Raw genomic sequence first — 12,905 nt, 5'->3', positions numbered from 1 at the left:
TTTTTTTTTTTTTTTTGTTTTTTGCAAGATGTCGTTTGGTTAATTTGTAGTTGTTAATTGTTGCATTAAGAAAGAGTTAGATGATGTGGCATGCTCTAAGATGAATTTGGAGTTTGCTGAGGTGGCTGCACAAGAAGAGGAAAAGGCAACTTTATATATATAGATTAATAATTAATAATTTATAGATATATTTTTATATTATTTAACTTCTTAAAAATTGTGAATGGAGACAATTTTAGCAAAATAAGATTAGACTTTTGGATGTTATAAATTTTATGGTTTTTGAATTGAATTTTAATATCTAGAAAACATTACTAACAATAAATTATAAATACTATAGACAAATTTATGAATAATGATATCAGTTGTCGTATTTTAATAGCCTATATAACTATCAAAATAAAAATGATGCATATCAAAAAAATTGAAATTATTTATATGACATGTTATAGAGTAAATTATATCATTATAATTTGAAAATATAACATAATAATTATTTTATAGATATGATCTATAGGAGAAAATTCAAAATTTTAAAGCATATATTATTATATCATATATATATATATATTATATATATTATATAAATATATATATTTATGATTATTAATTTATAATATTATTGAGACCATATTGTATATGAAGATTTTAAAAAATTTGTTATTTTATTATTTTATCAAATTTTGTTATTTTTTATATTGGTTGTGACCAACAAAATTTATTAATTTATAGAAATTTTGCTGTATATTGCGAGACATAGATATTGTATATTAGTGTGATGCAACATATTTTGAAATGGATACGATATAATTAATGGGACCTAATTAATTGTGAAATTTTCAGTTAAATACTTTCCTAATAGGAAAAGCTTTTTGTTTTGTGGAAAAAAAGGAAAAGCTTTTTGTTTTTGTTTTCCAAACCTTCTAAGTCAACTAAAAGGTTTGATTGATTCAATTTCAAACCAATCAAACCGCGGGTCAACCCGAAATTTAGAAACAGCGTCTGGATATTCCAACCATGAGCCACCTCCGCCTGCCACCTGACACACACATGGCACCTCACTCAACCTCTCTGTGTTTCTCAGGAACGCTCTGCTTCACTCGTCTCCCACCTCTTCCTCTCTTTTCCTCCTCCGCCCTATCTCTTCCGGTCTCCCGTCAATTCACAAGGTAACTCTAATTTCTCGGTCTCTGAGCATATCAGTTGTGTACTTTTATCCTTTACCGAGTATCTGATTGATTCAGTTTCAGGTCTATTAGAATGTCCTCTTCTTCCTCCTCCATCGATTCTGTTCCTTCTCCGCCGGATAATGCTATCGTCGTGAGTTCTTATAAGCCTCGACTCTCGTGATTGGGTTTTTTTTGACTTGAATCACGCTTATAGGAGAATTGAATGGTCGTTGTTCGTGTGATTTTTTTTGGCAGCTTGGTTGTGGTGGCATCGCTGTAGATTTCTTAGCGACGGTTGATTCTTATCCTCAACCTGACGATAAGATCCGAAGCACTAGCTTGAAGGTAAGTAAAGTCTTCCCTCCTCTCCCCTCCCAATGGTCTTCTGTTTTGGAAGTGATTTTAAGGTTTAGAGATTTGAAAATATGGTTAGGTGCAAGGAGGGGGTAATGCTGCAAACGCGTTAACCTGTGCAGCACGTTTGGGCTTGACTTCGAGACTGATTAGTAAGGTCCGTTGACTTCTCTCCTTTTCTGAATTGATAGATTTGGCATGAAAAGATTCAACAATCGAGTAGAGGGCATTAGTGTAGCGATGCTTATTGATTAGTAATGGAATACATGTTTAGGTAGCGAATGACTCTCAAGGAAAAGGTATGCTGGAAGAGCTGGAAGAGGATGGTGTGGATACTTCTTTTCTTGTGGTAATAATGCTCAATCTTTTGATCTTGTGTATTCTTCCTACTGCTAAAGTTTGTCTTCAATTTCCTAATCATGATGATCTTGTGGCAGGTCTCTAAAGAGGGCAATTCACCATTTACCTATATCATTGTTGACAAACAAACGTGAGCGTTTCTTTTCCCTGATGTTGTTTGTGAATTTGAGGACCTGTTTCATTTCGTAAATAGTTACAACATAGGAGTGATGTTGACTTCTTTGTGTCAAATCTACTAGTTAAGTATTCAAGCAATATTTAATCTGACTGCTATATAATGAAATGGTTCTTGTAAGCTTGGAATTGATTTGTCTGCATATAATCAGATCTTCAATGGTTATGTTTTTCAGAAAAACCCGTACTTGTATTCACACGCCAGGAGACCCACCCATGTTACCGGCTGACCTTTCTCAATCTAGTATGTTATCAGCTCTAGACAGAGCAAACATTGTATACTTTGATGTAAGATTACACGAAACGGCCTTGGTGATTGCAAAAGAGGTAAGCATGCATCTCTTTACCCTTTCTAATGAGTTTTTAGGCTTCACAAGTTTCTTGATTTCCCCCAAGCACACCAAAACAAGGGTTTATTAGTCATGCAAATAGTAAATTGATTTGTAAGAGTAGTCGTCACGAAGTTCATGATGTATGAGGATTTCACAAGATTATCTCTTTTATCTTTTGTCTACAAAAACATAATATGCCACACAACCTACATGTTCATTTCCTTCTGTGCTTGTTGCTTTTATCCAGAGCAGGCAGGTCGCAAGAAGATACCTATTCTAGTTGATGCAGAGAAGAAAAGAGATGGATTAGATGATCTCTTGCAATTCGCCGATTACGTTGTCTGCACAGCAAAATTCCCTCAGGCAAGTTAGTCTCGGTTTGTTCTTCGTTTTCCGGCATCTTTTCTCAGCATTTAAGGCCACACGTTCTTAGTCTCTCACATTGTGCAGGTATGGACAGAGGCGTCTTCAACTCCTGGTGCACTCATTTCCATGTTGTTGAGATTGCCAAAACTGAAATTTGTGATCGTGACATTAGGTGAAGAAGGATGCTTAATGCTTGAAAGAGCTTCAAAAGGTACAAAACTTGAGACTTCATGTCACTCACTAGAAATCAAAACGTCTTGCATTATCCTTTTCCCAGGTCATGAATATCTTTTGTCTTTGTCGAGTTCAGCAGAAGTATTACAATCTCAGGAGACGGATATCGAGAGCTTGGTGGAGACACTGACACATAGAAAAGACTCAACCACAACATTTCCAACATGCGTTTCATCGGTAACTAAAAGTTATAGCTCCTTAAAGAACGTCTCACCTAAATGAAGACAATCCAACCATCCACACATTTTCATGCAGGAGACAACAAAGTTGAAGGCCGACGGGATAGGAACAGTGAGTGGAAGATTGTTTCTCGGAACAGCAGAGAAAATTCCTCCAGACGAGCTTCTTGACACCACCGGTGCTGGGGATGCATTCATAGGAGCCGTTCTATATGGTAAAAGATTTGCAAAGATTCCTGTACACTCCCTCAGAAAACAGAACTCAAAACCCAAAACTGACCGACCTCTACTTGTTTCCTTGTTTTGTAGCCATATGCGCTGGCATGCCCCCAGAGAAAATGTTACCATTCGCTGCTCAAGTGGTAACTCTTCAAAACTGAACTTCTCTGTTTTGTTTAAACCAACCAATGCATATGAAACTTCAACATTACATTAGATAATGTGAATCTTGGAATGTTTTGGAAAACCGAGGCAAAACCCAGACCAAACTCGAACTTTTGAGCCGCCATGTGAATTCCCTGGTTACCATTAGTTTGAGACTCGTATAAATGGCCCTTGTTTCCAATGTTTTTTTCCAACCTCATCGAACCATCACCTTCAGTCCGAAACCCGTTGTTTTCCAAATGGAACACATAAAATTTTCATTCCGATCTTCGTAACAATTAGCTTTATATTTGCAGGCTGGTTGCAGCTGCCGAGCTTTGGGAGCTCGCACTGGTCTTCCTCACCTTACAGATCCTAGACTTGTACCCTTTCTGGTTTGACACTATCTGTGTTCCTATGTCAAGTTCTGAGTCACTTTACTCCAACTCCCACTTTCAGTATTCTAAATGTTCTATTGGATGAAATAAAAAGACTTGGTGTCAAATAATATATTCTGGTTAGGTTTGACTTTAATGTGTCCAATTATTAAAAACGAAACATATACGAAGTGGTGTTATTCTAATCTAAACTACTAAATGCTAGCAATGTGACCGCTTCAAATTTAATCGCGTCCGTGAATGCGTTTATTTTATCAACGGCTAGGATTGCACCGAGCGCTACAAGCCCGACTACTGCTCCAAGTCAACGGTGGATTGCCACGCCCACGCTCCATTTTCTACGTGTGTCGTCACTTGCTCTCTCAACTTGCCGATGATTTTAAACACGACAAAATCATAAACATAAATGTTGAGTTCACGCGCCCCTTTCATTGGCCAACAATGTGGAGCCTATTGCCGTGTCTATCACGAGCTTAGTGACGGCGAGATGATCGGCCGTGTGAACTGTGAAAGAAGCAAATGTTAGTATGTCAAAAGAAAGTGGGAACAGTCCAATGGTAAAAAAAGACAATAGCTGACCTGACCATAGGTTTTGGAAGTCGTTTCCTTTGAGTGAAAACAAAGATAATTACTAAGAATGATATTCCTCAAAAGTCCTTCTTGCGTTGTTGACAATGACAACAACTCTACCAAGTACCAGTTCTTCGTTTCCATGCATCCCCTCGAAGTAAATTAAGGATATGAAGCGGTCTTGCACGTAACTTTTGTTTTTTTCTTCAATCAATCAACAATCCACGCAAAGTGTATTATCTATTAGTTATGAAGAAAATATATAGATCATGGTATGGATCTCTGGTCAGCAAGTTGTACAATTTGTTACATGATAACATGAAACAAGATTATTACATTGTGTTTTGTTAATCGGGCAACAAGATCAAAGATGACATTGTTTACTAATCCACTTGTTGAATATTCTTGTAATTTGTACGATGCTATATTATCCGAAAATGTCCCGTTACAAGTAAATTGATTATGACAGACAGTGGTTGAAATATTCATTATGAGATTATAATTTATAAGAGACCGTTTTTTCATAACAAGTTCAATTATAATTAGCCATGGTAGCCGTTTTTTATGGTATAAATATCTTTTAAAAAGATAATAATAGTATCTAGGAGATTTAGTCCTAGTTTAAAGAAATTAATTTAGTATTTTTAATCTAAGAATTAATGGAAAAAAGAAAGAGAAAAAGTCATTAAGGGAAGCTTATCAATTGAATGGTAAATTAACGCTTACTTACCTTAATTACTCTCTCGGAAAAGACTTCACCTTAATAAGCTAATAAGTAAAAGCTCAAAGACTTTATGACTAATGCTCTGATATATCGGAAAAAAAAAGAGACAAGAAAAAAAAAAAAAACAACAACGACGAAAGCGTCTAATACAAAAAAGAGGTGCTTTTGCTTATTAGGATTTCTTCTTCTCGACCCAATTTGAATTTATTTGTTCGCTTGAATGTTTCTAAGCTTCTGATACACTTCCATTAGATTCAATCGCATTTTTTGTGTGTGTGTGTGTGTGTGTGGGTATTTGTATTATTCTGTTGAATGATATAATATAATCTGGGGGGGGGTTTTGGAGTTGCAGAGTTCATTTCCTCCTTGCCGTAAGTTACATACTGACATTTGCGTTTGTGGACGATCGGAGGAATCTCTCATGCGTTTTTAGATCCAACACCAAGCTCAATAGTTTCTGATCGGTTTAAATCTCCGGTTAAGAAAATGGTATTGTAATTTCTATTTTTTTTTTTTGTTCCGTTCACAATTCTATAGAGGAGTTTTAAAATTTCGGAGTTGTCTTGTCTTTGATTCTATGGCGATTCTTCGTATCTTTGGTTTCATCATGCACAGATTGGTCTTTTGTGATATGTAGACTTCTTAAGGTGAAAATCCGAGAAATCAGGGATGGTAAAGACTTTTCATTGATTCATCATTGACCAGGATTTTAATCTGTCAGGACTGGTTTACTAGAGTTGTTGAGATGAACCTCACGTTTCAATTTTGATATATAGTCATCTTTGAATTCATTTGAATCTTTTGATTTGGTGTTTCAATGTTATGAGTTTCTGTATTTCCCTCATTAGATGCTCTCTCTCGGGTTATGATTTTGATTTGTTTTTTTTTTTTTCTATTGCAATATGGTTTGTAACTTAAAAATAGAGTTGGGAACTTGTTGGGTTTTGCAGGCTTGTACTACAGTTAATGTTGGCTCTTCCGTTTGGGTTGAAGATCCAGAGGTGGCATGGATAGACGGTGAAGTTATCGAAGTTAAAGGAAATGATATTAAGGTCCTATGTACCTCAGGGAGGACGGTATGTTTTCACCTTTTCGAATCATCAAAAATATGCATCAACTTCTCAAGTTTCGATTTTTTCTTTTTTTGGTGAGGATTATGTTTATTTTAAGCTCTACTTCGTTACATTTTTTCAGGTGGCTATTAAAGTTTCAAATGCATACCCAAAAGATATTGAAGCTCCAGCTTCTGGAGTGGATGATATGACTAGGCTAGCATATTTACATGAACCAGGAGTCCTCCAAAATATGAAATCAAGATTTGATATCAACGAGATATATGTGAGTATTCCTATCTGAAGGTGGCAATATTTGTCTTTCACTTTTGTTAGGAATTTGCGCTGATATGTATATGTATATATTCTTCCAGACTTACACAGGGAATATTTTGATTGCTGTAAACCCTTTTAGAAGACTACCGCATCTTTATAACAACCATATGATGCAACAATATAAAGGGGCAGGCTTTGGTGAACTGAGCCCCCACCCGTTTGCAGTTGCAGATGCAGCTTACAGGTGCCTGCCATGTAATTTTGGAGTTTTTTTTTTTTTTTTTGCTTCTCTCCTTTTGGTACTGGTTCTCTCCTGTTTGACATTCTTTGGCTTGTTTACATTGGGGGTAGACAAATGAAAAATCAGGGCATTAGTCAATCAATCTTGGTAAGTGGTGAAAGTGGAGCAGGAAAAACTGAGACTACTAAATTGCTTATGCAATATCTGGCAGACATGGGAGGTCGAGCTGTTTCCGAAGGAAGGACTGTCGAAAAGAAAGTTTTGGAGGTTATCCATAGCATATCTTTTAGTATAGACCTTCTGGATTGTTTTCGTGAAGTCGAATTGACAATCATTCTTAGATATGTTGATGTTTTCTTTGTATGCAGTCTAACCCTGTCCTAGAAGCATTTGGAAATGCCAAGACTGTCAGGAATAACAATTCAAGGTTTATATAGTATAATATATGTTTTCATATGCATGTGTGTGTGCTTATGTACTTTTTTTTCTTTCTCTTTTGTGTTGAATATCCTTATGCCCATATTGATTCATGTTTATAATCGTTATATGTTGCAGTCGATTTGGTAAATTTGTGGAGATTCAGTTCGATCAAAGGGGAAGAATATCAGGAGCTGCTATCAGGACTTATTTGTTAGAGAGATCGCGGGTTTGTCAAGTCTCAGATCCTGAGAGGAACTATCACTGTTTTTACATGCTTTGTGCTGCACCACCTGAGGTACATATGGGTTCTCTCTCCTTATAAAGTTCTTCCAAGCATTTCTTCTCATTTTGGGAATGTCACAATCTGATCTGGTATTTGAAATAGCTATGGATCAGAATTTGCTCTGTACTCCCAACTATGTTAATATTCTTTAGTAAATAACTCAATTGCTTGGATTTTCTGGTTCACGTTGATTAAAAGTCTGTTAGAAGCATCATTAGGATTGCGCAGTCTTCATGAAGGAGGTGTCGTCGAAATTCTTGCCTGATGTTTTCTCATTTTCCTTTTATTATTTAATCAGGACATTAAAAAATGGAAATTGGCGGATCCAAGAAAATTTCATTACCTGAATCAATCTCAATGCATTGAGTTGGAGAGAATGGATGATGCGAAGGAGTATCGTGAAACTAGAAAGGCAATGGATGTTGTTGGAATAAATTCAGAGGAGCAGGTAGTTTTGTTTTGTCATCTCCTTGGTAAAAATTATGCTATCGACATATGTATGAGTATCTTTTGATATAATTTTATGTCAGGAAGCAATATTTCGAGTTGTGGCTGCTATTCTTCATCTAGGTAATGTTGAATTTGGAAAAGGAAAAGAAGCAGACTCGTCAGCCCCGAAAGATGAGACATCCAACTACCATCTGAAGACTGCAGCTGAGCTCTTCATGTGAGTAACTAATTGATTATCTATGACTTTAATATGTGAAACCCTTCCTGAAACTGGTTCATTGAATATTGAATAAAGAAGTCATTTCTGACTCCTTGAATTTCGTCAGGTGTGATGAGCAGGCACTAGAAGATTCTCTTTGTAAACGTGTAATTGTGACACGTGATGAAACCATTACGAAACGTCTGGATCCAGAATCTGCAGCACTCAGCAGAGATGCATTGGCAAAAACTGTGTACTCAAGATTGTTTGATTGGTATGTCTAGTTTTAACACATTCAGAATTTGGGTTGCTGGATGCTTCTCTTTCTTTGCATATTGCAAACTTAGTTTAATTAAACTTTCTTAACTTGCTCTATTTGTCTTTCAGGATTGTGAACAAGATCAATAACTCAATTGGACAAGATCCTAATTCAAAATATTTGATTGGAGTGCTGGATATATATGGGTTTGAGAGTTTCAAGACAAACAGGTGCTTAAGCGGTATGCCTTTTGTTTGATAAGGGAATGGAACCAGTTTAGAGAAACACTTTGGAACTTAGCGTGATAGAAAAATAAGTCTCAGCACTTTCACATGATAGTCCTGTTGTTTTGTTTGTTTTCTATGGATTTCTTGTTTTAGTAAGCTATGCAAAGGGTAGTTTTAATTCTCTCCTTTCTTACATATATATTATGAAACGGAAGGGAAGTGAATACTGTATATCAAATAGATTTTGCATGCACTTTGCAGTTTTGAGCAATTTTGCATCAATTTGACCAATGAGAAACTTCAGCAACATTTTAATCAGGTTTGTCTGAGGTTTGTTCATATTCGGATTGCTGCTATTTTTCAGCCCGCATTTTCTCTAATAGTGATCCACGTTTTCTTTTTTTCTGGCAGCACGTCTTCAAAATGGAACAAGATGAATATAATAAAGAAGAAATTGATTGGAGTTACATTGAGTTTGTAGATAATCAAGATATTTTGGACCTTATTGAAAAGGTTACTAGTTTCACCATGTTATATCTGCTACATCTTACTTAGTATTATTATAATACACTATTCATCATTATTTTGTCATGCTCAGAAACGTGGTGGTATCATTGCTCTCCTGGATGAAGCTTGGTATGGCTAACAACTTGAATTGATATTGTTCTACACGTGTTTTCTCTTTCTCCTTTCATATCTAAATTTCGTACCTGTATCTTGCAGCATGTTCCCAAGATCAACGCATGAAACATTTGCTGAAAAGATGTATCAAACGTTCAAAGATCACAAGCACTTCAGTAAGCCAAAATTAGCTCGTACTGACTTCACAATTTGCCACTATGCTGGTGATGTGAGTATACACACTTGCTTTGATGTTTAAATATGTACAATGCGTTAATGCCCAAAAACTAGTTTTTCATGCCCTAATAAGTACTACCTCTTATTTTCAGGTCACTTATCAGACCGAACAGTTCCTGGAAAAGAACAAAGATTATGTTGTTGCCGAGCACCAGGCTCTGCTAAATGCTTCGAGGTGCGCATTTGTTGCATGTCTCTTTCCTCTTCTTGCGGAAGATGCTAACAAAAAATCGAAGTTCTCTTCGATTGGTTCACGATTTAAGGTGCAGTAAATGAGGTAGTTTTAAGCGAATTATTTTCTATTTGATCTCATGACTACTGAAGCTTATTTCTTACTTAATGCAGCAACAATTGGTGACATTGCTTGAAACCCTGAGTACTACTGAGCCTCACTATATTCGTTGCGTGAAGCCCAATAATGTTCTGAAGCCTTTGATCTTTGAGAACCAAAATGTTTTGCAACAGCTACGATGTGGGGTGAGATTTCCGTACTTTGTTTTCTCTGATAAACGTGATTGTACGTGCATTTTTAAAATTCTGAATATGCATATCTTTCAGGGTGTGATGGAGGCAATCAGGATTAGCTGTGCTGGATTTCCTACAAGAAAAAGATTTGAAGAGTTCCTAGACAGATTTAGCATCCTTGCACCTGAAGTTTTGGATAAGAGGTTCCTCTCTCTTCAATATATAGTTTGGAAACTAAGTAGCTATTCAAAACGTTCTAACTTTTGGTTGGCCTGCGTTCTAGTTCTGATGATGTAGCTGCCTGCAAGAAACTTCTTGAAAAAGTTGCACTCCAAGGATACCAGGTACGTTTTTGAAGCACCATATTCTAAATACTTTGCAATGTGGCTGAGCTTTAAAATTCTGATGAAGAGCGTCTGACTGATTCTTCTTTTGTGATGCTCTTTCAGATTGGTAAGACGAAGGTTTTCCTCAGGGCTGGACAGATGGCTGACTTAGATGCTCGGAGGAATGAGGTCTTAGGCACAGCAGCCAGCAGCATCCAGAGAAAATTCCGCGCGTACTTGACCCGCAAAACTTTTACAATGCTTCGCAAGGCTGCAATAAATATGCAGGCTGTGTGCAGAGGTACTTTTAAAGTTTGAAGAATAATATCCGATTTACTAAATGTTTCTATTTATTCATTCTCTGCTTTGTTTTCTGTGATTTATAGGTCAACTTTCTCGACGTACCTTTGAGGGATTGCGGAGAGAGGATGCTGTTTTGAAGATTCAGAGAGACATACGGATGCACCTTGCTAGGAAGTCTTACAAAGAATTATATTTTTCTGCTGTTTCCATTCAATCAGGAATTCGCGGTATGGCTTCCCGTGACGAGCTACGGTTCCAAAGGCAGAACAAGGCGGCAATTATGATACAGGTCTTGTACACGTTTCTGGTGGAAGATTGTGAATGGCTACATTTTTCTTTTCTTGCTTTTCTGGTTCATCTCCCAGATGTTATGGGATTTCCTTCTTCTTCCCAACTTCTTTTGAAGTTCATGACTGTGAGTTTGTTCTCTTTGTATATAACAGAGCCATTGCCGCAAATTCCTGGCCAAGTTGCACTACCAGAGGCTAAAGAAAGCAACAATTACAACACAAAGTGCATGGAGAGCAAGGTTAGCCCGTCAAGAACTGCGTAAGCTTAAGACGGTGAGCTTTCTATTGTGTATCCTCTCTTTTTTTTTGTATCAGCTCATTATGTATAGGCTATAGCAATTGCAGCACTTCAGATATTGTTTGTTTTAAGTTGAGCTTATATAATGGATATATGCATGAGCTTACATAATGGATTAGGTGAGGTTTTATAATTGAGCTAGCTCTTTTGACGCAACTGCTGGAAGTTATCTTTTTCGTTTGAGGGTCTGCGAATTTTAGGCAGAAGATGTTAGCTTTTCCCAAAATATGAAAAATTGCAATAACGATGCCTTCATTTTTCTTGCAGGCTGCAAAGGAAACGGGAGCCCTTCAAGCGGCCAAGAATAAGCTTGAGAAGCAAGTAGAAGAACTCACATGGAGATTGCAGCTAGAGAAACGCATGAGGGTAAATAATAAAGCACTCTTCATATCTTTTGGCGTACCTTTTATCATCGTAGTATTTTCATTCCAAAAGCCCTTCTCTCGAATAACTGGATTCAGATACTTAACAATAACATATCCGTCATCTATTTTGTGGCTTTAACGATTCAGACGGACATGGAAGAAAGTAAAACACAAGAAAACGCAAAACTACGATCAGCTTTTGATGATTTGCAACTTCAATTCCAGGAAACCAAAGTCAAGCTCTTACAGGAACTGGAAGCTGCTAAAAATACGGCAGAAATTGTTCCTGTGTTGCAGGAGGTTCCTGTAGTTGACACAGAGCTAGTGGAGAAGCTAACTAGTGAAAATGAGAAGCTCAAGGTAGGAATTTAGCTTTGTTTTAGTTCTTTGCGTCTATTAAGGATGTCAAAGCTGTGAAATATCTCAAGGAAGGCTTCACATTTCCTTTATTTCTCATTTTGTTTCAGTCCCTGGTAAGTTCACTAGACCTGAAGATTGATGAAACAGAGAAAAAATTCGAGGAGACAAGCAAACTAAGCGAGGAGAGGCTAAAGCAGGCTTTAGAGGCTGAAACTATTATTGTTAATTTGAAAACTACTGTGCACGAGTACTCACTATACATCTTTTGGTATCTTATTGAATTCACCAAGATCCCTTTGGCACTCAATCAACATTAAGCATATTTTACACATGTTCATTTGCAGACTTCAAGAAAAAATATTGGATGTGGAATCTGAGAACAAAATATTGAGGCAGAAATCCCTCATCCAGACATCGGCACATCTCCCTCCGACTCCGGTTAAGGTATATCTGAGCAGATACATACTTGGGTGGCTTCACAATCATTAATAATTAAAAGTATAGCTCTCCTCTTTGCAGGCCTCACAAAATGGTCATTTTAGTAGCAAAGAAAGTTTGCTCAATGTAAGTCGTGTCTTGCCTTTTATCTCGTTTGCCCTAAATTATGTTCAATCTGTTTGTATGTCCTTAAAAAAGACATCTCTGCAGGGATCTGAGATTGAAACACTGGCAAGAACCCAAGAATCTGATGCAAGAAGTCGGAAGTATCATTTGGATCGTCAACGTGTATGTTTTAGTTGAATTACTCCATTCTGTCTTTAATTCTGATCTATCAGATGTGCCTTTTTTTACTGAAGAGCGAGATTTTTCGTGCTATAGGAGAATGTTGATGCTCTTATCAACTGCGTAGTAAATAATATTGGATTCAACCAGGGGAAGCCTGTAGCGGCATTTACGATATACAAATGTCTTCTTCATTGGAAATCCTTTGAAGCTGAAAGGACTAGTGTGTTTGATCGTCTTGTTCAAATGATTGGTTCTGCTATTGAGGTACTAAATTACATGTCAAG

The 12,905-nt window shown here is 36.8% G+C and overlaps 2 protein-coding genes across 7 annotated transcripts in view; both read left to right on the top strand.

Moving 5' to 3' along the window:
• LOC104730460 (ketohexokinase) lies at positions 1,011-4,059 on the top strand. Of its 5 annotated transcripts, none has more exons than XM_010449627.1 (13): positions 1,011-1,169; positions 1,245-1,320; positions 1,425-1,514; positions 1,603-1,680; positions 1,798-1,872; positions 1,961-2,013; positions 2,234-2,384; positions 2,642-2,752; positions 2,840-2,966; positions 3,069-3,166; positions 3,245-3,383; positions 3,478-3,530; positions 3,849-4,059. In XM_010449627.1, exons 1-13 carry the CDS (start codon positions 1,018-1,020, stop codon positions 3,930-3,932), a joined length of 1,287 nt encoding a protein of 428 aa, XP_010447929.1. In that variant the 5' UTR covers positions 1,011-1,017; the 3' UTR covers positions 3,933-4,059. The 5 variants fall into 5 exon arrangements, with proteins under 5 accessions (XP_010447929.1, XP_010447931.1, XP_010447928.1 ...); XM_010449629.1 differs by having other exon boundaries at positions 1,012-1,169; positions 1,251-1,320; XM_010449626.1 differs by having other exon boundaries at positions 1,012-1,169; positions 3,066-3,166.
• LOC104730459 (myosin-14) overlaps positions 5,310-12,905 on the top strand; it is a 16,235-nt gene continuing 8,639 nt past the window's right edge. The window contains exons 1-23 of one of the 2 annotated variants that reach the window (XM_010449624.2): positions 5,311-5,382; positions 5,576-5,712; positions 6,174-6,299; positions 6,418-6,561; positions 6,650-6,795; positions 6,903-7,059; positions 7,161-7,219; positions 7,348-7,507; positions 7,794-7,943; positions 8,026-8,162; positions 8,272-8,418; positions 8,532-8,633; positions 8,892-8,949; positions 9,042-9,143; positions 9,229-9,266; positions 9,354-9,480; positions 9,581-9,751; positions 9,834-9,965; positions 10,047-10,156; positions 10,237-10,297; positions 10,403-10,580; positions 10,666-10,871; positions 11,026-11,066. In XM_010449624.2, the coding sequence (XP_010447926.1) occupies positions 5,710-5,712; positions 6,174-6,299; positions 6,418-6,561; positions 6,650-6,795; positions 6,903-7,059; positions 7,161-7,219; positions 7,348-7,507; positions 7,794-7,943; positions 8,026-8,162; positions 8,272-8,418; positions 8,532-8,633; positions 8,892-8,949; positions 9,042-9,143; positions 9,229-9,266; positions 9,354-9,480; positions 9,581-9,751; positions 9,834-9,965; positions 10,047-10,156; positions 10,237-10,297; positions 10,403-10,580; positions 10,666-10,871; positions 11,026-11,066 (2,555 nt within the window). In that variant the 5' untranslated portion in view covers positions 5,311-5,382; positions 5,576-5,709. Of the gene's footprint in view, positions 5,713-6,173; positions 6,300-6,417; positions 6,562-6,649; positions 6,796-6,902; positions 7,060-7,160; positions 7,220-7,347; positions 7,508-7,793; positions 7,944-8,025; positions 8,163-8,271; positions 8,419-8,531; positions 8,634-8,891; positions 8,950-9,041; positions 9,144-9,228; positions 9,267-9,353; positions 9,481-9,580; positions 9,752-9,833; positions 9,966-10,046; positions 10,157-10,236; positions 10,298-10,402; positions 10,581-10,665; positions 10,872-11,025; positions 11,067-12,905 lie in introns of both variants that reach the window. The other variant, XM_010449625.2, reaches the window with a different exon arrangement.

This window comes from Camelina sativa, chromosome 12 (assembly GCF_000633955.1).
Source record: "Camelina sativa cultivar DH55 chromosome 12, Cs, whole genome shotgun sequence".
Lineage (NCBI taxonomy): Eukaryota > Viridiplantae > Streptophyta > Magnoliopsida > Brassicales > Brassicaceae > Camelina > Camelina sativa.
This window is presented reverse-complemented; position numbering and strand designations above follow the sequence as displayed.